The 22,951-nt window shown below is 40.4% G+C and overlaps 1 protein-coding gene across 1 annotated transcript; it reads right to left on the minus strand.

Annotated features, from left to right (window-relative positions):
- Positions 1-5: 5 nt before the first annotated feature.
- Positions 6-22,423, minus strand: LOC124280057 (deoxynucleoside triphosphate triphosphohydrolase SAMHD1-like). Its single transcript, XM_046715939.1, has 8 exons — positions 22,329-22,423; positions 12,674-12,766; positions 11,613-11,631; positions 11,003-11,024; positions 10,645-10,805; positions 6,633-6,745; positions 6,277-6,347; positions 6-152 (listed from the first exon to the last, which is right to left on the minus strand). Exons 2-8 carry the CDS (start codon positions 12,753-12,755, stop codon positions 6-8), a joined length of 615 nt encoding a protein of 204 aa, XP_046571895.1. The 5' UTR covers positions 12,756-12,766; positions 22,329-22,423.
- Between the last annotated feature and the right edge of the window lie 528 nt (positions 22,424-22,951).

Below are 22,951 nucleotides of genomic sequence, written 5' to 3' on the forward strand. Positions count from 1 at the left end.
GCACATTACTTAACTGTTGGTTTTCCACCTAAAATGATGTCCTGGATCAGTTCGAGACGAGATCCATCTTTGTCAAACTCGTCAAAGGCTTTCTTCACGCCCTTATTTTCTTCAAGTAAGTGTTCCAGCATCTTCACTGACGCATCCTCATGCTGAAATGATTGAAGTAAAGTAAAGTAACTGAGAATTCTTCTGTATTGTCCATGTAGATTTTTTGAACATAATTTCACAAGTGACATATTTTCCGTAATCACTCGTACCTCGCATGTTTTTCTGTTTATTACTCATAATCATATGAAAGACATGCTTCAAGAAAAAGAAAAGATACTGTTGCCGAAACTGTTAAGAATAATCTGTTTTGAATCAACCCGTGTGTGAAAAAACGCTGTCCCCTCCATCCAATCGCTTTACTAAGTTAAAATGTTGTTGTGCATTAATATATAAAGATTATACATGGTTGCAGCTTGTATTTTGTTTTTATTTTTGTCACACGACGTAGCACTGATAAAAGAGAACATGGTTACAAGAAAGGATCAACAGGTTTTTTATCAAGGCTTGTAAAACGTCAGACAGGGAAGGAAAAACACGGAAACTGTCAATTAGTTTTATTTCAAAAAGGCCCTGAGTTTAGCAAGGTCCATAGGTGTTTGTAATCATGTCGCATGCAGTAACGCTGTCTGCTACCCTTGATCACACTTAAAAGTAGATGACTGTATCCTGAACCATCTGATTTGCGTTCCGAAAAGAAAAATAATGCAAAGAATAATGTTAGGTTTACAGGGGATAATACACACCTGGAACTTAATTAAGCACCCCCTGATATATTTCATGATAGTAGAGCAACTGTTAACCATCGGTAAACATGAATGATATCTCTGTATTACAACACATCTCTAGTAGTCTAAAAAGGTGTTTCAGTTCCTTTGCACTCGCCACAACGCATCCCTTGTTCACGTGAAGCATGCAACCCACACCTTTCCCAAAATTCAGTTTCTCTGACAAGCAATTTATGGGTATAAAAGCAGACAAATTTTTACTGTCTCCATTAATGAATACTGAAATGGCGAGAAGAAGAATTTAAGAAGCACTAGGGTGGCAAATTGTCGGCATGCATGCAACCGGCATGTCCTTCAAAGCTATTGGACGACAACTGGGCTAAAGTCACTCGGTCATCAGCCGACTTGTCCGAAAACATCAGATGACAGATGTGAGAGATCGTCCAAGGCCAGGACAACCAAGGAAGACAACGGCCGGTGATGATCGCAGCCTGGCACGTCTGGTAAGGCGAGAACCTTTTGCCACAAGTTCGGTTTTGAAGCGCCTGTGGTTACCCTACAGACAATTATCCACCAGAACCGTCAAAAATCGCCTTAGGGCACTTGGTATGAGGTCCAGAAGAGTCATCAAACGTCCTGCTCTGTCTGATCTCCATAAGAGACTACGTCTGGAGTGGTGTATGGCCTGTCGGCAGTGGAACCTGAGGACATGGAGGAGGGTCCACTGGTCAGATGAGAGCAGGTTCCTCCTCCACGATACAGATGGTCGAATGAGAGTGTGGAGGCATAAAAACACTGCTTACGTGCCCAGGAATATCCACCCTACTGTTCCTTACGGTGGAGGATCGGTTATGATCTGGGGTTGTCTTTCACACGACTGTAAACTTCAAATGGTGACTGTCCGAGGAAATCATAATGGTCAGCAGTACATCCGGGATATTCTCCATCCAGTTGTCGTGCCTCACTTTGACAACCACCCGTTGGCTACTGACCCGATATTCATGGACGACAAAGCCAGGCCGCATCGTTCACGTGCTGTGACCGCAAATCTCCAGAATGAGGCTGTCATGACATTACCTTGGCCAGCAATGAGCCCCGATTTGAAGCCTTTGGAGCACATCTGGACTTTCTTGGACGCCGTGTGAGGTTGAGAGAACCCCCTCTCCAGAATCTTGCACAGCTGGAAGCTGCTTTGCATGAAGAATGGCGGCAATTGCCACTTGATCGTATCAGAAGGTTTACCAGTAGCATGAGGAGAAGGATTCAAGCTGTCATCCAAGCACGTGGGGGATACACCCGATTCTGATGCCAGACCCATCAGATGTTAGCATGTGACATTCCTTGTGCATCATTTATTTTAATAGTCAGCCATTGACAATGCTACGACCATACTTGTTCAGTGACTATTTTCATCAAATATCAATAGTGACCAAATCACATTGGTTACGCTATTAAAACAACACGAATTGGAATCATTGTCTTGTTGTTCATTTGCCAATAGATCGTATGTTTCACAATGGCTAAGGTTCCACTATCTTTGGAATAGTGAGAGAGTTACAGCAAGTTTTGTTTCTCATCTTCCAGAAAATACGGGGGGTGCTTAATTAAGTTCCAGGTGTATATGTTCCACCTTTCCTTTGGCATTTATACTTTCCTGTATACATCTGTGAAGTATATTTTTGTCAAAATTAGTTTTTATCATTGTGTTATCATATTCATTGGTAGTTGTCATTATCGATGTTATCACCGTCTGCATTCTTAGTTTGGATCAAGGGGTCGTCCTCTAGCATCGACTCTGACAAACCCGGACCTCGTGGTGTCGATCATGGCGCACATGAATATTTTTATATACTGAATATAATTGAAAACGCACCAGTCAAAATTGTCCATATTTTCATCCAGATGGATTTCAGCTTGACAATGATCAATGAATATAACTAACATGAAGTCGAAGGGCATGTCCAGTTGAACAAAATGCTTTAGGAACAAATTCCTGTCCACAGTATGACTCTTAATTCCAAAATGCATCAACATGCAGCCACGCCTTGAAAAAGCGCGAATTTCATTTTGAAATCATACTGACTGTGACATTAAAAGCAGGTGTATGAGAACCGATTCTCATTGCTTCACTAACGATTGTGAAACGAGGACAGAGATGCAGAGGTTAACACCTCACGAAAGAGAACGTGCACTAGGCATGATTCAGGTTGGCACCAGCAGCAGGGATATTGCTCGACAACTTGGACTTGGCCACTCCACCATCGTTAGGCTTCATAGCCGACAACAGTAGACAGGCAGCACCCGTGACCTGCAATGACCTTGGCAACAACGTGTTACGACGCTCCATCAGGATCGCCATATTGATCTTGTCCATATCAGTGACTGAACACTGCCGACTGCAAGGACTGCTGCGCTAGTTCAAGGTTGACGTGAGGGGTCATCAGCGCTGAATCCATGCGACGCCGTCTACACGCTACAGGGCTCCTTGCTCGACGTCCTCACGTTGGACCAATTCTGACTGACAGACACCGTAATGAGCGTACACAATGAGCTAGCAGGCATTTTCAGTAATGGTTGGCGGCCGATTACGTGTTTGGCGTAGACGTGGTGAACGTTATGCTGATGAGTGTGTGGTTCAGACAGATCTTTGGTGGTGGGAGTGTCATGGTCTGGGGTGGAATACGTTACAATCACAGGACTGCCTTCATGTCTGTCAAGGGGGAGTTAAAGCCCTTTATTGCCGTGAGCAGATTCTTCAGCATCACATCGTATCTGTCTTCAATCACCATCAAGATGTCCATACTTTTCATTTGGACAACGCACGGGCACACACAAGACTTTCCATGCAGTATCTGGCCCAGCAACACTTCCAGGTTATTCGTTGGCCAGCACAGTCGCCAGATGTATCCCCCATGGAGCACTTGTGGGACGAAATTGGTCAAAGTCTTTCGCGGCGACAACAGATGCGAAACATCCGGGAACTTGAGGCTGCACTACTGCAGAAGTGGAATGCCATCCTCAAGAACTCTATTCGGACGCTTATTGACTCAATGAGGAGACGTTGAACTGCATGAGTCAATGCAAATGGCGGTCACACGCGATATTGACTTTTCGATTTGACCGCACGTGTGTTTGATGCTTTCTGACTGTGGAACATTTCAATGAATGAGCGTCTTTTCTGTGTTGTTGTTTTTGTCAGTCGTCCATCTGTTATTATCCACTCAAAAAATATCAATTCCTTACACGTGCTTTTAATAACTTTAACTTTCATAAGTGGTGCGTTTTCAATGATGTTCAGTATATTTAATATGTTCAGAGGTTGAATCATTATATTTGATATATATAATAACTCTTATATTATAAAACAACTCTTCCTGTCAAATCTCCGACAACTTTGTGATTTGCTTTGACAGGTGTTTCGAATGGTCAGCCATGTTTTTTTTACAAAAGCAGACGCACTTTTGTTTTTTGTAATTATTGTAAACTAAAACTCTTTGATTGTTGATTGTAACGTGAAATCATGTCTTTCATGTGAAAGTTTACTCTTGTCTTTAAAAAGATATATGTAACATCGTATCCGCCCAGTCCACTTGAGTTCCAATACTGCACTCCGAAATTATCGTGTGATGAATGGGCAGCAAAAGACACGACACTAGTGGTAAGCTCACCATTTTAAATTTTTGCTCTGTTGATGTACTCCATGTAGACACTGGGTCGTATTTAGTCATCTTGTCTATCTTTCTCCAACCAGAGAGGGTGAAATGCCGTCCACACCCCTCTCTCCAAGTTTCAATGTAAATCATCTCCTCAGGATTTTCACCAAGGAGAAATATAGGAGAGTACACTGTGTGTTTCGCTGTTCCAGGAACAAGGATATCAAGTACCGGAAGGATATCAGGTGGAATCATGGTATTCATAAGAATCTGTCTTGTTAAGTTCGTAAAGAATATTCATAAAAGTACTAAATGCATATTTCAGCAGGTGAATGCGGAAGATACCCAATCTATATCTTGACACGAAAACATTCTATCTTATATTGGTTGAAACTAATTCATCTCAATGTGTCCTTACAACGATTTCATTTGGTTGAAAATACAAGTGATGTTGGAGTGAGTGAGTGAGTGAGTATGGTTTTACGCCGCTTTTAACAATATTCCAGCAATATCAAGGCGGGGACACCAGAAATGGGCTTCACACATTGTGCCCATGTGGGGATTCGAACCCGGGTCTTCGGCGTGACGAGCGGACGCTTTATCACTAGGCTACCCCACCGCCCCAGTGATGTTGGAAATATACATAACTGGGCTATGTTAATGAAAATTACACTGTTTCAACTGGGTCTTGGATATGCATGGATTGGACAGGGAGTTGGGGAGGTTAAAGCTTTTTTGTATTTGCTCCAAAAATGTAAGGATTGCTTAGTAGTACATTAAGGATAGACCAGGAATATTAAAACTGGAAATTGTTCATAGCCATATTCTCTGTTTAATCAACATATTATGTGTGAAAAGTATTTGTAAAACAGTTGCAAATGTAAGGAAATTAAGAGTATCAGTATATCGCAGTTTCGATGTGGTTATTATGATCTTATGTATATAAATAAAATATATCATGCTACTGGGACCAAAATGTGTGAAAGAGATAATAATGAAGATGAACCTCTCGTTCTTCTCATCTGTCCACAATAAGGACATCTAAGGAGCCCTTAGATGCCATCTGTGTATACGTCCTATCCCACATTTTACAAATTCTTTGCTAATGCCAACCGAAAATGTACAGCTTCTACAGAATGTAACATGCTACGTTAATACATCATGCACTGTTAAAACGCAAACAGTATCACTCACCCATTGTAACCGTTTTCACTTGTACACGGGCCTCTGGCCTACAGTTCAGAAATAATGAATCACTTTGCATGTCTTTAAAATTGCGAACCAGTGAGATTGCAGCACGTAAAATATGTGAATAAATGCCGTTGATATGTGACTGAACCAAGTGAGAGAAAAGGAGCCCCATCGTTCAGTGAAAATAGACCTTTGTTTATCTGATGAGCTTCGAGAATCGCTAACTGCACATTATCAACTCATCAAAAGGAATGAGTGAGTATAATTCTACGCCATGTTTAGCAATAGACCAGGAACATCACGGTGTGCGGTGGGGTAGCCTAGTGGTTAAAGCGTTGGCTCGTCACGCCGAAGACCCCGGGTTCGAATCCTCACATGGGTACAATGTGTTAAGCCCCTTTCTGGTGTCCCCCGCCGTGATGTTACTGGAATATTGCTAAAAGCGGCGTAAAACCAAACTCTGTCAGTCAGTCACGGTGGGGGACACCAGAAATATGCTTCACTTATCGTACCCATGAGGAAAAATCAAACCTGGTTCTTCAGCGTGACGAGCAGACGCTTTAACCATTAGGCAACCCCACTCACACACCCATAGTGGGCTATACTGGGTTAGAACGTTCCAGCAAGGACATCCTAAACATAACGTATGTATATACCTTCCAATGGCTGTCTGGTTTTATCCGAGGGATGAACATTTTGTCAAAGACGTGTGAGAACGGACCGTGTCCTGAAAGAATCAAAACACATCCACTGTACACATTGCTGGCTTATATATGCATATGAGAAAAAACCGTAACGCAACACCTATCATTTTTAAACCCTATACAACCATTTATATTAATATCATAATACTATTTGTTAATTTTATATATTTCAGTCAGTAGAAATATGAAAAACAGCTCATTGAAGCAGTCAACATGGAATATGTTCTAATATTCAAACACGACACGACTGAAATGATCGAAATCGATATGCATTGTGAATTCGAAAACAAAACTGGTAAACAAATTACCGAGATCGTGGCAAAGTCCTGCTATTTCAATGCACTTGATATCATCTTCTTCAAACTGTTCAGGATGTTTCTGTCTCAGAATCCGAGCAAATTTACTAGCCAGGTAGTAGGTTCTGTTTCAACAAGCAAAATTACATCAATATAGTATTCCCAGAAATTATTGAGAAAGTTGCTTCTGCAAATATCTAATTCATGTATATAAACTATAGACGTTTTACTTAAATGAGTATGTTGAGATATGATTCTCTTACAGTCTAACTGTCTTTTCAGTACTTTGTGAGACCTCCTTGCCCTGCAACACACGACTGAATGCGCCTAGGTAAACTACAGATCAAAGTTTGTGGGAAATCGTGATAACGTATCCAAATATTCGACCACTTCTGTCTTAATTTCCTCAATACATGTATTTCTAAGTCCTTTTTTGTTATATTCTGTTCTTAATTAGTCCCCACACATTCTCAATAGGGTTAAGATCTGGGCTGCAGCTGGGCCAGTCTAAAGCTTGAACATTTTCGTTCGACAACCACTGTTTTGTGTAGCTAGCAGTGTGTTGGGTTGTTTTCATGCTGGGAAGTCCAATTGTCTTCATATAATGTTCGGGCCATTGGAAGGAGGTGATTATTTAAGATGCCAACATATCGTTCCTTCGTCAAATTTCCAGTGAAAATACTCAACGGCGTCACTCCAAGTGATGATATCCCACCCAACATGTGAAATTCGGGCTATGTTTTGGGCATTGATAGATAGGTTTCACGGTATCTAAAGTCCAAATTTTCACACGGTTCGGAAAAAGCCAGACAGAACATTCATCAGAAAAGAAACCATTATCCCAATCCTGATTTTCGTGAGCCCTAAGCCAGTTTAAACGTGTTTCTTTTTGTGCATCTTTCATCAATGGTGAGGGAATTCCTCTCCTTTTCGCCCAGTGTAATTCTTCTCTAAATAAATAATAAAAATAAATACTAGAACCAGCTTTCTTCTCTATTCTCCTCAAATCCGCCATGTCAACACAGGAAGCCGTTTGCTATACCAGGGCAGATAAATGCAACTTGGTGTAGTATTCTTAACCCTACAAGAGTTGTCTCTCATCGTGACATATTATCATACCTTCTTGCAAAATACTTTAATTTCATTGGTCAATGACGCTTTAACAAGTTTCTAGAGTGTTACCCGCTGCTACGGTAACCGCCAAACTTTCCGCCGAGAAGATGTATCGCTAACAATCGTATGACGTCATAATATGACGTATGCACCGCCGGAGTTCGAAAACCGTTCGATTAGCTGTTTTTGAGTTCACGTCATAGACACCGTCATTGAACACTCAACTTAAACATAATTAAAGCTTACATTCAACGCAAAACACAACTTTGCAGATTCTGATACCTTTTGGTATGGACTTACAGTAACAAATTATCAAAAATGCAAATTCAACTTATAAAGTTGAAAAATAACGCGATGAAACCCCCGCGAAATCGGAGTTCAAACTTTTTACAAAAATCACCCAAACTGGGATAAAAAGTGGTTTCAACAGCTGTGCTGCGCTGATCCTTTACCTCAAAGTTTATGTTTTAATTGTGCTTTGCATAGCTAGCGGTTTCAAAAAGTTCAACGGTGCCGCCATTTTCATGCTTCGAAATGAGTTTTACTACGCGCGATTTGATTGGTTTGCCACGATTCTTGGCAATAATGGCGTACGATAGGGGTGCGAGTCGTCTTGTAGGTCACGGAAAAAGGCCAGTAGTCTAATCTTGGTTGCATACACAGACAGCAGATAGTAAATAATCTACTCGTTACATAAAAGAACCTTGTTAAGGATCTAGCTCCACTCGGCTTGTGTCAACCAATGAGGCGTTCAACATTTCAAGACGGAAAACCTTCGCTGGCGGTGAGTACTCGGAGTAGGCTTTGATGTGAGCTATTTTTCTGATGATTTGACTTTTGTTGATATTTCACAGGCGCGAGCTATTTATATGTTATGGCAGTAGATTACCGATGTAACTGTTTATATATTTTCATTTATGTAATCTACTTAGATTAAGAATCTTGTGAAAACTCGTGTACTAGTCTGCTCTCGTGATACGGTGTTTTTACAATACTCCCCAGCACCTTACCCAAGTACTCTCTCCTTTAGGTAAATCTGCCAACTCCTTCATCAACGACTCAACAGACTTCTGCAGCAAGATCCGTGAATCTCCAATACAGATCCCATCATCAGCTACGATGTTGTGGACCTATTTACTAATGTACCTAGAGAAGAAGCCCTCCAAGCCACAGAATTGATAAACTTCAACAGCCCCTCAACCGACTCCATCATCAGTCTCACCTCAGCCTGCATCAACTCCACTTACTTCACCTGGGGGGACGAGATCTATGAACAAATTCATGGACTTCCCATGGGCTCCCCTTACCCCCATCCTAACCGAAATTTACATGACGGACCTGGAAGATAAAGCACTAGATACTGCACCCTCCAAACCTACATCGCAAAGTGGATGACACCTTCGTCATCCTCCAACCTCAGCAAGATCCCACTCAGCTTCTGACCCATCTCAACAACCAACATCCCCGCATCAAGTTTACCATGGAAACCGAGCAGAACCAGCAACTACCTTTCCTTGACGTCCTTGTGTCCCGTACTTCCTGCAACCAACACTGTATATAGAAAACCTAGCCACCCATACGGATCAGTACATCCACTACAACTCTAATCATCCACCTAAAGTTAAGACCGGCATCATCTCCACATTAACCAGAAGGGCCAAGAACATCTGTTCTACTAAACTACAAGATGAAATCGAACACCTCAAGTCTTCGTAGAACTTAACCACTTTCCATCTCAAATAGTCAACAGAACCATTGCTGCAACCCTGTCACCTCCTACCAAAAGACCCAAACCAGATTACAAAATCACTTTCCCAGTTCGATACGTCATTATGTAGCATTGTCAGAATTTCTAACTGTGATATAGATATGCCTCTGTCACAGACAAAAGTCAATGTCTGTTTTATTGACACCTATGTGTCTGCCTCCCTGTCTGCTAATGACAATATGCAATACACATCACTGACCACATGCAATTTGAACTTAACACCTGTCAGGCTATACACCATAACAAAACACATTGATTTATGGCTCGTGGACCTTTGTTCCGTCTCTGTCACACATTATGTAATTACACAGACAGGCAGGTGTTATACTTGTTCACGTGACATGCTATAATATAATGTCTGTTGACAAATGAACCAGCCAATAAAAGACTTCGTTGCACTTAACTGCCCGCCCACCCTCTCCGATTGTGTTCGGTATCCCGGGTGCTTCGTTTCGAGGGAAGTAAACCCAAATACAAAATATTGCACTTTGGATTTGCGATTGTACGCTTATAATTTTGTTTATTTGTTTTTTCATAACCAGCATGTGTATACTAATTATGTCATGAATAATGATAATTGTGTTTTAATTATGTTTCATTTTCGGTTGCATCTAAGTTTTAACCATTTTCATAGCAGTTTTAAGCTTGTCAGAATATGTTTTACTGATTTTAAAAATCCAGTCGCGAGGCAGACGCCATTTTGTTTATACGTCATATAGTCGGTAGCGATCTTCCAATAACATAAAATGATATTTTGTACATTAAACATGGCGGTAAGATAAAAACGTTGTAAGCTTCTCCGTCGGGTAATACGGTCTGATGTACGCCTCTTTTTTAGCAGTGTTATCCCTCACCTACAGGCTCGGCTAACACTTCTAAAAAGAGGCAGACATCAGAACGTATTACCCTCGAGAAAAGCATACAACTTATAATGTAACACCTATTTTACAATTCTGTTATCAGTATAAGAAACACAGATTTCTCAACAATTTCTTGGAAAACTGTACATTTGGACAAAAGAATGAAACATATATCTTTGTATAGCACGCTGCACGTGGGCATCATGTCAGGAGCCCTGAACATGTGTTGATTGTAGAGTCATAGAGATGCAACGTTTGCCAATACCTTTGCAACAATATTTACCCGATGCTGTGTTCAAATCTGTTGTGTGTTGCGCCCGGAAATACAAAGTAAACTCCTCCAAGTTGCGTCAAATACCTCAACCTCTGAAACTGTGGGGTGTCTATTATCTTCAGACACAGACCCGACACTCGTATAGTCCCATGAATTGGGTCGTTGAAAATCTAAACAAAAAGGAAATTGAATGAAGTCATTCTTTTGGTTTAACATTGTATTGTTCTCTGTATCTTCACATTATTTCACGTTTCTATCTCTGCCGTCACAGGAATATATAAATAATATTAACACAGATGTGATTCAAATTTATTCACTGACATTTCCAAGAAATGGGCGGGAATAGATCTCACTTAAAAATGCTTACCTTTGACAGATCGGAATCACTTCTGTGGCAAAAAATAAACGTTCACTGATGAGCTATGTACTATATATAGTTACTAACTCATTTATTCACAGGTACAAAAGTATTGTCACAGGTCGAATTGTGAACATTGACAACATCCTACAGTAGAATAACTAAACTGTTAAAAGTTTGAAAAGGTGTGAAACGTCAAGTTTAATAGCACTTTTAAATCGATGAACCCATCCACACAGATGTTACTGTTCCATACATTATTTTTGACTGATCTCGACTGCTTTTACTCTGACACATACTTAGTAAAGTAGAGAAAATTAGGTAATTTGATATAAACAACACTGGATGAAAATATTTCAACGTCAAGAAAATTCTATTCTTCGAACAAACTGGCTAAAAATATATTCACACCATGGATAAAGAACACAGTAAAGTGATAGAACATGTATACTGGATGCACTGAGACAAGAAACATATACACATTGCGTGAATGTCAGATCAGGTGTCTACCCATCCAGCCAACCAGCATGAAAGGAATGGCGTCAACGTTGAAGCATAACATTAGTTATACCTTTCTTCACTACACATATATACATTTATAAGTGTATGTAATACTCACTCTGAGCCACCGGGGTTTCCTGAAAGTTACGAAAACAAATCCTCTAAGGTGATGTAAGCACTGGCCTTTCCTTGGATGCAACAATTTCATGTTTGATAGTTGTATATCAAACCTACAGGCTGTTTGTACTATTCAACTGACAACTAGCTAGTTCCTTCCGGCCTGTAGAATTCAACATATATTTATGTCAACTCATAAATAGACAAAATGATTCATCGTTACTGTACCCGGCATGAAGGTTGTTTAGAAACATGCGAACTTCATTACACCGCTGTGTATATCAACCAATTCTCACAAGACAACCCTTTGAACAAGAGCAAAGGCCTACGGTAGGAACTGAGTCACTCAGTGCAACGGTGTGTACATGATCCTACATGATCAGTAATGCCTCAGTGATCATCTTGTCACGTGGTAGTGGACGATCATTCTGTCATATGGTAGTGGGCGATCTTTCTGTCATGTGGTAGTGGGCGATCATTCTGTCATATGGTGGTGAGCGATCATTCTGTCATGTGGTAGTGGTCGATCACTCTGTCATGTGCTTGCCGGCGATCATTCTGACCTGATTTTGAACAACTTATCTTTTGTTGACATTATCTGCCAAACAAATCTACTAATCTAACGGCCGTGAAGAACTGGGTTAGAATTGGTCTTCAGTAGCCCATGCTTGTCGTAAGAGGCGATTAACGGGATCGAGTGGTCAGGCTCGCTGACATGGTTGACACATGTCATCGTATCCCAATTTCGTAGATCGATGCCTATGTTGTTGATCAGTGGATTGTCTAATCAAGAATCGATTATTTGCAGACCGCCGCCATATAGCTTGAATATTGCTGAGTGTGGCGTAAAACTAAACTCCACTGATTCCGACTGTATCTTATACATGTCTTCATGAATCTCGATCAAATGGGATACTACCAAGAGCTCGTGACTATGTAATCGTATTATACCTCACACATGGCTCCCGTCACAAACACATGCAACGAACAAGAGATCAGACGTTCGATATCATTGTTCACATTCATACTTGGGCTTGGACTCAGTTCCAGATGTGGACTTACCAGACTGCCGATGTCTTGTCCTGGAAGCCTCTGAGACGTCTGCCTTCCTTTTGCCTTTTGTCTCCTGTCGGGGCTTAGACATGACTGTGATACCTGAATGTACACTGAGAATATTGTAATTTTCAGCATTACCTTTGGGTGATATACGCTGTTTTATGTACAGTTTGGGCCATTATTATTTCTTGTCTATATAAATGATCTTGTTGAAAATATATATTGCAATATAAGACTCTTTGCTGATGACACTTCACTCTATGTTATAATAGAAGATCCTACTGAAGACGCTATGCGCCTCAATAAAGATTTGGAAATGATTTCTCAATGGACGATACGGTGGCAAGTTAAATTCAATCCTTCGAAGATTGAAAGTACACAGTTTAGTAAAAGACGTTCCATAGAGACTAGTCCAAGATTATTAATGCAAAATATTCCTATGAATGAAGTTTCCGAGCACAAAATCATGTAGGCCCCTAGTTTCAAAAGACGCAAATTGGACTGCACAGATACATTCTCTATTTGATAAAATTTCACCAATGATAAATTGTTTAAGGAGTTACAAATATCGATTATCAAGAAAAACACTTCGTTATGTATAAATCCTTAATTCTGCCATTATTTGATTATTGTAGTTGTATATGGGATAGTTGTACAGTTAACAAAGCATCAATGCTTGCAAAAGCACAGCTCGATGCACTTAGAGCAATATGTGGAGCTACAAGGGGAACAGGTCTTAATTATATTCAGAAACAGAGGGGAAGTAGAGAAGCGCATTCAGAAATTAACTCTATCCATAAAATCACATAACAAAACACCAGATTTAAACAGTTTCGTGGCAGTTTCAGTTCAAAGAGATCCCTACAAAACGCATTTTACCCAGCACTACTGAAGAATTCTTTAACTCAAACTTACACAATCACCAAGTGAATTCACGAATGAGATTACACCATATTGCAATACTTTATTCGGGTTTGATATCTTTATTCATTCAAGTCAAAGGCCACAGGCCCATAGGACGTACATTAACCGCATATACACATCTTGTTATACCTCAATATATAAACGATAAACAAATTTCACTAGGTAGTATTATAGTAATACGCAATGCATGATAATAACCTTATTAGTGTACCGATGGGTATGTTTAAATGCTAGAAATACATACATACTTAATTAAATTTAACAATGTTTGAGAAAGAGTGTCCTATAGCCGAAGTCCTGCATGAGCTAGGTGTATCCAAATCCATATTCAAATAAAATCTGTTTAACTTTTGAAGTCCATGATGTACGATTTACACTGACGTGTCCAATCCGTATAACATCATATAGGTCTGTTTTGGGAGTCGGCAATTTTCCATCAAAAGAAGTCTGGTCCAGTATGTGATCAACTTCATTACATGTGTGACGAAAATAGTATTTCTTCCACAGTCTCCAAGAACGGCAGCATTTCATGCATTTTTAGGTACATTTATACTTTTCTGGAAATATTTCAACAGAACTTCTTCTATGCGCTGAACATGTTGAAAATCCCAGATATCAGCTCCGTATGTCAAGATTGGTAAAACCATTCTGTCGAATGCAGCTACATTGATCAGCAGTCCACCACACATACACATATCATGTAGTTTGTAAATTACCTGACACACTTTCTCGGCTTGTTGAGCTAAAGATGTTGTTGCTCGAGTCCGTACGGCTTTGGGTGTAAAGATCAGTCCGAGAAATTTATAGTACGGCACGACCTTAATCTGCGATCCTTTATATAACTCACATTTCGTAGTTGCGCAGGTATCCTCCGTTTCGAAAACTACAATGTGCGATTTATTTTGGTTTAGAGCGAGACCCCATTTGTCGCAAAGGTACTAGGTCTAGTTCGTAGACATTGGAAGCATGTGCCCTTCACCTGGGAACAATATTTCCAATGCCTCGGCCGATTGACTGAATTTTGAACCAAGTGTAGAAAATCACTTAAGCCAAGTGTAGAAAATCACTTGAGCCAAGGGTTATATTTTCACGTGCCCGACTTTACCTCCATGTTTTATTTTAATAGTATTATTAGTTCTTTGTTTCGTGTTCTTATTGTTTATTTTACGTTTAACCTTCTTTGTATTAATGCTTTTTAGCTTTAAATTTATGTTATTGCGGATTGGGTTAGTGACTTAGCTTAACAGGGAAGGCTGTATGCATTTAGTTTTAATTTTATGTTATTTCGGTTTTGAGTTAGCGTTTTAGATTAGAGAGAGAAGGGCTTACTGCCTTTTCACGTTAATTTTATGTTTTATCGGTTTGGGGTTAGTGGTTAGTTTAGAGAGAATCGGTGTTAACTTGTACTTATATTTTTGCATTCCCCATTTGTATGACCAGCATGATAAGGACGAAGCATTTGTGCAACACAGTCATATACCCACATGGATAACCATAGCTCACGATTTCAATACCCAAACAATTACATAATGGACAGATAATTCAAATATGTCAGCACAAGTAAATAATACGAAACATAAAACCTGGAAGGATACAACTTTGATTTCAAAGTCTGATTGCTGTGAAGGCGCAGTCGAGTCTACGTAGGAAGGTCGTCGTGGTAGATCAGATCTCTGTGATTTCTTCAGGTACTGTTGATAATGGCAGTGGAGCTGCTACACGTGATGAACAACACATACTACACTTTACATCAACATGCATAACAAACGTCAGAAAACGTCAATGTCCGTCTAGCATGTCATGCCCTCGCGTCTACCCATCAATTGGGTGCCTCACATATATAGCTGTAGACACTACAGCAATAGACCTCTCCTTTCCCATATGCCACACCTGGTTTAAACATATTTTTATTCAAATTAAATTGAATAGGGATCGGTGAACAAGCTGTAAGCTTATATGAACACCTCTCCCTTACAAAAGCAAATAATAATTACATAGTTTGGCTGTTAGTCATGTATACGCTGTCCATAGTCCAACAGAAGAGAGGTATGTCGACATCATAGGTTGAGAGTAAACAATCATTATCTTGAGAAAAGGGCGTCAAATCTGCCTGATTTTACGATATATAAATGAACAGATTCAAGAATCTGCATATTTACAGGTGCAGTTGCATGGACGTTTCCGAATAATACTGAGTCTAATGTATATCCTTTTTGGTAAAAGTATATGTTATTTCGAGTTACAGTATATATTGGACAAGTAAAAAAAAGTGAAAACTATCCTCATTTGCTAGTCCACATGAGCATATCGGACTTTCTAAAATGTATCATTCATATTTGTGAGTACTGAGGTCACTGCAGCCGAGTCGCAGGCGGGAATGAACGATTTGAGCAAAACAGCTTCCATAGTTTAGATTGAAACATGGGTACAATGTGTGAAACCCATTTCCCCCTCCGTGATGTTGCTGGAATATTGCTAAAAGCAGCGTAAAACCAAACTCAGTCAGTCAGTCAGTCAGTAGATTGAAACATATACGAGGTGGATTAATAGTCCTCAGTCGTCTTTTAAAACTGGACAGGGACTCTAATTGAGTAAGATGTTGGGGTAAGTTGTTCCATACTTCAATAGCATCGGGTAAAAACGAGTTTTTGTAATTATTTGTTCTGGAATTAAAAGTTTGAATGTTATTACGATTTCTTAAGTTGTATTGGTTTGAATCAGATAGAGAAGGAGGGACAAGACTGGTTAGATAGCCAGGCGTTAAGTTATTTACCATTTTATAGAATAAAATTAATTTATTATTATTTCTTCTCATCCTTTAAGGCTGGATATTTGTTTCGTCATATAATTTGTTATGGCTAGTTCCGCGTACCGCTCCACATATTGTTCGCATAGCATCTAGGTTTAATTTTTCTAGAAATTCAGATTGCTCTTTAGTGCAGTTGTCCCAGATGTGACCACAATAGTCAAACAAGGGTAATATATACTGTTTATACATAATTTCAAGGGTTTTACGATTAAGACGGTATTTGTATTTCCGTAAGCACGTTATCATTGGGCTTACTGTTTCTGTGACATCGGTAATGAGTTTGCTCCAAGTGCAATAGCTCTGCAGAGTAAACCCTAAATGTTTATGACTTTCGACTTCACAGGTAACAGTATTATTCATAAAAAGTGGTAGTTTAGAACTCGGATATTTTTTTCTAGTAAAAAGTATGGATTCTGTTTTTAATGGATTAAATGAGACTTTCCATTTTTTTGCCCATGATGAAATTTTAGACAGGTCGCTGTTTAGGTGCCACGCATGCCAGACCTTAGGGAATTGCTAAGATTTGACACGGCAAATCATGCACAGTTACCGCCAAGTCGCCTCTGAGCCACTGCCGTGACTCGAACTGGTTTGCCTGCGCCAGCCATCGTTTCACCACCATCGCCTTTATTCTAAGGGTCGCCCGTTCACCCCTATGCAACACTAACATTTGTGCTTGCTTCCAGCAAAGTCGCCTTTGAGCCACCTGTCAAGATTCAATCTGTTTCAGTTCTGCTACACCATGGCCATCTGTAAATCGAGCATCTTCTGTAGAACGAATGATGAATAGCATGAGCAACGTCGCGCGCCGTTACACAAGCTGAGCACCAAGTCAACCAAGTGCTTGATCATGGTGGAGGTCGTAACTATCCTTCTATGCACTACCATCTTTCCGACCTCCGTGGACAGACGTGGAGGGCAGCGTCGCAAATTTCCGAGCCAGTGGCCAACCTGGCTCCTTCCCCCTAGTAAAGAATTGTTGTTTACAGGGTGAAATAGTCCCAAACGACGTCATCATCGAACACCTGGCTGACCTCATTTAACAGGGGGCAATGACCGCGTACCGGTGGGAATCGGATCCGGCGTCACGTCATAGCATCACACCATGACATCACGCCATTAATTTGGACCAATCAGCATAGAGCAACTATTGAACTCATTCCGGTGTGACTGGGGTGGGGGGTGCGTACCCCGTTGGAAACGGATGACACATCCAGCGTGACATCATAGCATCACACCATGACATCACGCCTATATTTTGGACCAATCAGCGTGGAGCAACTATCGAACTGACTTGACCACTGACCACAAACTAGTTTCATCCGGTTTCAATTTTAACTATAAAAACCCCTCTGAGAATGAGTTGAGGTTATCATTTTGTCCTCTTACTGTCCTCGCGTGTAGAGAAAATCTGTTATCTCAAATGTCAAAGCGTGCTCGGTTGAGGCATGGTGAATTACACTGGTAGTCTCCACACACTTCCCTCGTCTCACTCAGCCAAGGTGCAATATGATACCTCCTCAAGTTGTACTCAAAAATCGTTGGTCTAACGCTGCTAAGGCTCTAAATGAAGTCTAGATTTCCCCCCAGGTCTTCCGGGACTCCTTTTCAATTTAAATAAGTTACTATCAAAATTATATATTCAGAGACTAAACATTAGTCTAGTCTAACACACATATGTGTAAAAGAAATTATACGGGTTCAGTTCAAGGGTTTTATAACACATTTGTTAATTGCAATCAGCGTTCATTGCCACATGAAAATGGTTTGAGTATGTATTGACCATCACCAAAACAACCCAACTAAATATAATTTCAAATGTATTTCAAACTTACCGGTATTCACAAACCATATATTTGAATATCCAATCCATATTGTCATTGTATCCTGCCTTGTAATGCCAACATATGTTTGTGATTGTTTCAAATTCCATACTATCCCAGTGTATCCAATGGGGGAAATTCAAGGATGATATTGAGATGTTATACCCACATACCATATGTTTGTGATTGTATTGAATGAATCAACCATAAAAAAAACATGAAACTGATATGCACTTCCATGTAAATATAACATATGGGATTGTGTCGTGCAAAGCGCTCTCTCTCTCACAGTGCTAGCAGAGACGCGATCTGGTGACCCACATTTGCGTGTGTGGGGGCCTATGCTGTGGCGGGGATCAGGGAGGGATGAGGGGCGGGGGCACTGCGGTGGCAGGGGGGGGAAGTTTCTCTCGCCATTTAGCCTGGAGATTTCTCGCGGGTGTAAACAACCTATGTTAATATGATGATCAGCCCATGAATTACGCCCTACTCTCAAACTAAATAGTATGATTTTGTATTGAATGAATCCATCACGATAAGACAATACTTGGTGTAGTTTAAAGCCAAAACATCCATAAATAAAACGCTACATGCTCGTTAGAATCAACACTAGCTAGGGCCATAGGCGCCCGACTCTGATATATATAAGATATAAGAAAGGTGTGTCAGTAAGCGAGTCTCTGATTGGATAGCGTCTTCTATTATTCCCAGCTCTTTTAACGTGCAACTATATTATCCAATTAGAGAGTCGCTCTACTATTCTGTAGCCTGAGATTTGTTTACTTCCGGGCTTATGTCCTGACTTCGTCCGAAATGGACGGCAAAATATTGAAAGCTTTAAATGGGAATAAAATCATCAGGTTTGTGATATGCAAGGTACTTTACAGAGGTCAACTGAGTATAAATTGTGCAGTTTATTCAATGGTCAAAGCGATGGAAGCGTTCCTCAGAACGAAACCGAGCCGAGCTGAGCCGGGCCGCCATTTTGTTTCGATTTACTGACACACCTTTCTTATATCTTATATACATGTATATAGGTCATGCTTATAAATATATCAGAGTCGGGCGCCTATGGTAATTGTATAGTGTTAGCATGAAAAAGTAATCATAAATGTATGAATGACAACGCAAAGGTGTATATTATTATTATATGGGTACTTATATAACGCTATAGTCCATCCCGCATGCATGCTCAAAGCACTGGTAAATTTTCCCTTGGATGTCAATCTCAGTCATATTACCATTCTCAACTCCCCGGGGAGCATCTTGCTGCCACTAGGCGCACCAAGTTAAAGTGTTTTTCCCATCCTAACGAGGTATACATGACAAAAACAAGATAAACTGATTTCATTTTCTTTATTAGCTCCGTTTCAACCGAGTAGAACTACGGGATAGGAGCGCTTCCAAAAGTCTACTTTACATCTGTTGTGAATTGTCTTATTGCCCCTCCTCATCGTCCTGTCCTTCACTCTCTTCATCAGATGTTATGTCTGCATTATTATCTTCAGTCAAGCCTTCGACCCAAGACTTATATTGGTACAGATTGGAAAACACGTCATGATACAGATTATTTGTGTCTACTTCTTGTTTCAGTATTCCTTGTGTCTTTGGACCACACTGCATATGGTACAGATAAGTAATAAATCGGGCATACATCTCTTTAAACATGCTCCAGATGAATTTGTTCAGTTTGGCTTGAATCATGTCTTCGTTTAAACCTCTTTTCATGTACAGCTGTCGTTTCTCATCTAAAAAGTATTTATTCAGCTCACGTGTACGTGAATACATTTGTCTTATACCTTGCTCTTCGAGATCAGCCATCTTTTTTTTCCTGTTGTTTTGTGTGACATCGTTTAATTATTCATCATCATCATCATTTTCCATTTCAGGACATTGTTTATCGTGTAAATGTCTTTGTAAGTTGTGGTTATTGCTAAACACTTGACCACAATAGTCACAATCTGACAGTGTACATGGTGCCTTCGCAGGAGAGAAGTTGTCGTCTTCCTCCCAATTCCTTTTAACTTGGGGTATTCCCGGTGGACCCACTGAAGACTTTACAGGACACCAGTTTCTTCCGTGTTGTTGCAAATCATGCACGTCTTGAAACACGAGTCCACAGTCATCACAAGATGGCATGGTTGGGAGTTTTCTTCACACGTCTGCTGACGCCGAAAGTGAAACTCTGACTGAATGGTCCTAGCTTGGAGGTCTCCTTTTAAACTGAATGCATTGGGACAAAGTCGCAAATGGGGAGGTGTTTGTGGTTTTAGATCAACCAACAAGTAGCCATATGGTTTCTGGATAGCCCTTTGAAACAGCTCCATGAAGTGGTCTGTGTTACCTGGATACATTTGCCTCGCCAAAGTCATGATGGGTTGTTGATCGATAGGGTTGTTGAACAGAAGCAGATAATGGCAGTTTCTTCGTTGTGTGGGATCCTTACTGAAATACAAATTCTGGTTCAAGGCTATCACTGAGAGATTACGATGATGACTTCCTTCCGTAAACAGATCTGTAATGCGTGGATCTTTGCTGGCTGTCGACATTAAGTCGTCAAGGATAACCACATTCACCACATGGGGGTCCAGAAACTGATCCTCTTCGAGATCAGAAGGATGCCTTGATGAAAATTCCACAATAGGGTAAACAAAAGGGTTTATATATTTTCATTCCCAAACCGGATTAAACCAGTTGATCTATCCGTATGCCATTATGTCATTCTCTTTCGGTTGCTATGCACCTGATCTAAAAATACCTCTGGGACAAGTTGTTTATCCCAAGGTCAGCTCAGTACAAGGTCACTGACACCCCCTTTGAAATGGGGTCAGCCACGTGTTCGATGATGACGTCATTTGGGACTATTTCACCCTGTATACAACAAAGAATACCCCGTGAATACGTTGGAATGTTTGACTTTCGCCTGAGAGTACCATGCTTTTAAAAAAGTTAATACATACTTTATTTGAAGAGTTAGAACAACGCCGTTTTGCATGCACCTCCGCCATTGAATGGGCTTTCTGGCAATATAAGCCTTTTTTGACTTTGGAAACAAAAGTTACATAGGATTTTCTGCAGAAGTATAACAAAACATGACGATTTTTTCTAACAAATTGTGCAATATATATTTTAATGTTCAGGATAGATCAAATCTGGTGATTTTACAGTCCTAGGCGACTCAGATACCATGTCGCAGTTTCAATACGAACACCTCACTCACACAACGTATATACTGACACCCAGCCGACCGGTCCTTCCATTACCCTATCAATGACGAGCGCCAGTGAGGGTAAGAATAAATACCATCTGGCAACGTAATGATAAATGCACCACCATTTTTGCACCACGAGCCTTCCTCTCTCCACGCACAGCATGCATTGGGGAGAAGCATGACACACACAGTCAAATGGCGTCATAATACTGGGACGTGACTAGAAGTGTATACGGTATGGACATAGCACGGTGCGACAGGAAGAAATGTTGAGAGTTACAGATTAGATATCCAGTCAGTAAAGTGCTTACTGAGAGAGATCAACATAAAACAGGCGTCACTATCACCAACTGCCATATTCACTAATTGTGCCTGAATCTAGGTCGTTTTAACTATGTAGGTTTTAGCAAAGGAGTTAATAACTTTTCTGGGTTTTTTTTCAACACTTGACGATATATCCGTTATCTCACTGCATTGCAGATCGGTATCTGGGCTCACATATACTGTCCAGCCTAGTCTGTCTCACAGTCTCTGAACCATATACTTTTCCCTACAGCCTGGCCCTCCCTGCAATGATAAGCCCAAAATGAAGCAAGTCTAGATTTCCCCACTCTGGTCTCCCTGGGACTCCTTTTCAGTTTAAATGGGTTTATTTGTTACAATCAAAATTATATATATTCAGAGACTAAGCGTTAGTCTATGTCCCGCCCTACATAGGTTCAAGCTGTTCAACACTCTATCGTATATTCGTCTATCTGACATTTATTCATCTTCACAAAAGACAATCGTTTATAACTGGGAGAAACGGATAACAATGTAACTGTTCTGTGAAATACAGACTGAGGCACTTATAGACATGATGATGCTAGAGGAGTCATACATTGTAAGTCTTACCTGAAACATGTGTCGCCTGACGTGTACTGAAGGTGTAACTAAGAACACAACAGTTGTGACATGTTCGTGCTTGTCAAATATTGCATGAATCACCTACAGCAATCTGCACCACATAGCTATATGCCCGGGTATATACAGGCGACAAAATCATTTTCAGTCTCCACTGTCCAACGAAACAGATTCGATTTTGTGTAAAAAGCGCAAAAGCTGTGAACAAGAGAAATTGATTGAAAGATATCATTAATACCAAATAGTGATGAGAACAAGAAAAACACGCATGGAAGTATTGATCTAAATACGCTACAGACGAGACGGTTTGACATGTATGTTATACTTCTCCATCAGATGGATAGGTCAGTGGAGGGATTTGTCAGTTCGAATGTTACTGAACGATATCAGTTCAATGATATACCTAACTTCCCCAAACGCCTTTACCGCCACAGCAACCTCTATACTAGGATGTCTTGCTGAAGACCAATTCTAACGTAGATCCTCACGGATCACTACTACAAGTACTACTACTTCCACCACCACCACTAAGAATAATACTGTAATTGGCACGATACAGGGAAAAAGCAAGGCAAATATGCAGGCCTTCCCTATGAAATGCCACACTTGCATCC

This window comes from Haliotis rubra, unplaced genomic scaffold (assembly GCF_003918875.1).
Source record: "Haliotis rubra isolate DU_JTF1 unplaced genomic scaffold, ASM391887v1 Scf1071, whole genome shotgun sequence".
NCBI lineage: Eukaryota > Metazoa > Mollusca > Gastropoda > Lepetellida > Haliotidae > Haliotis > Haliotis rubra.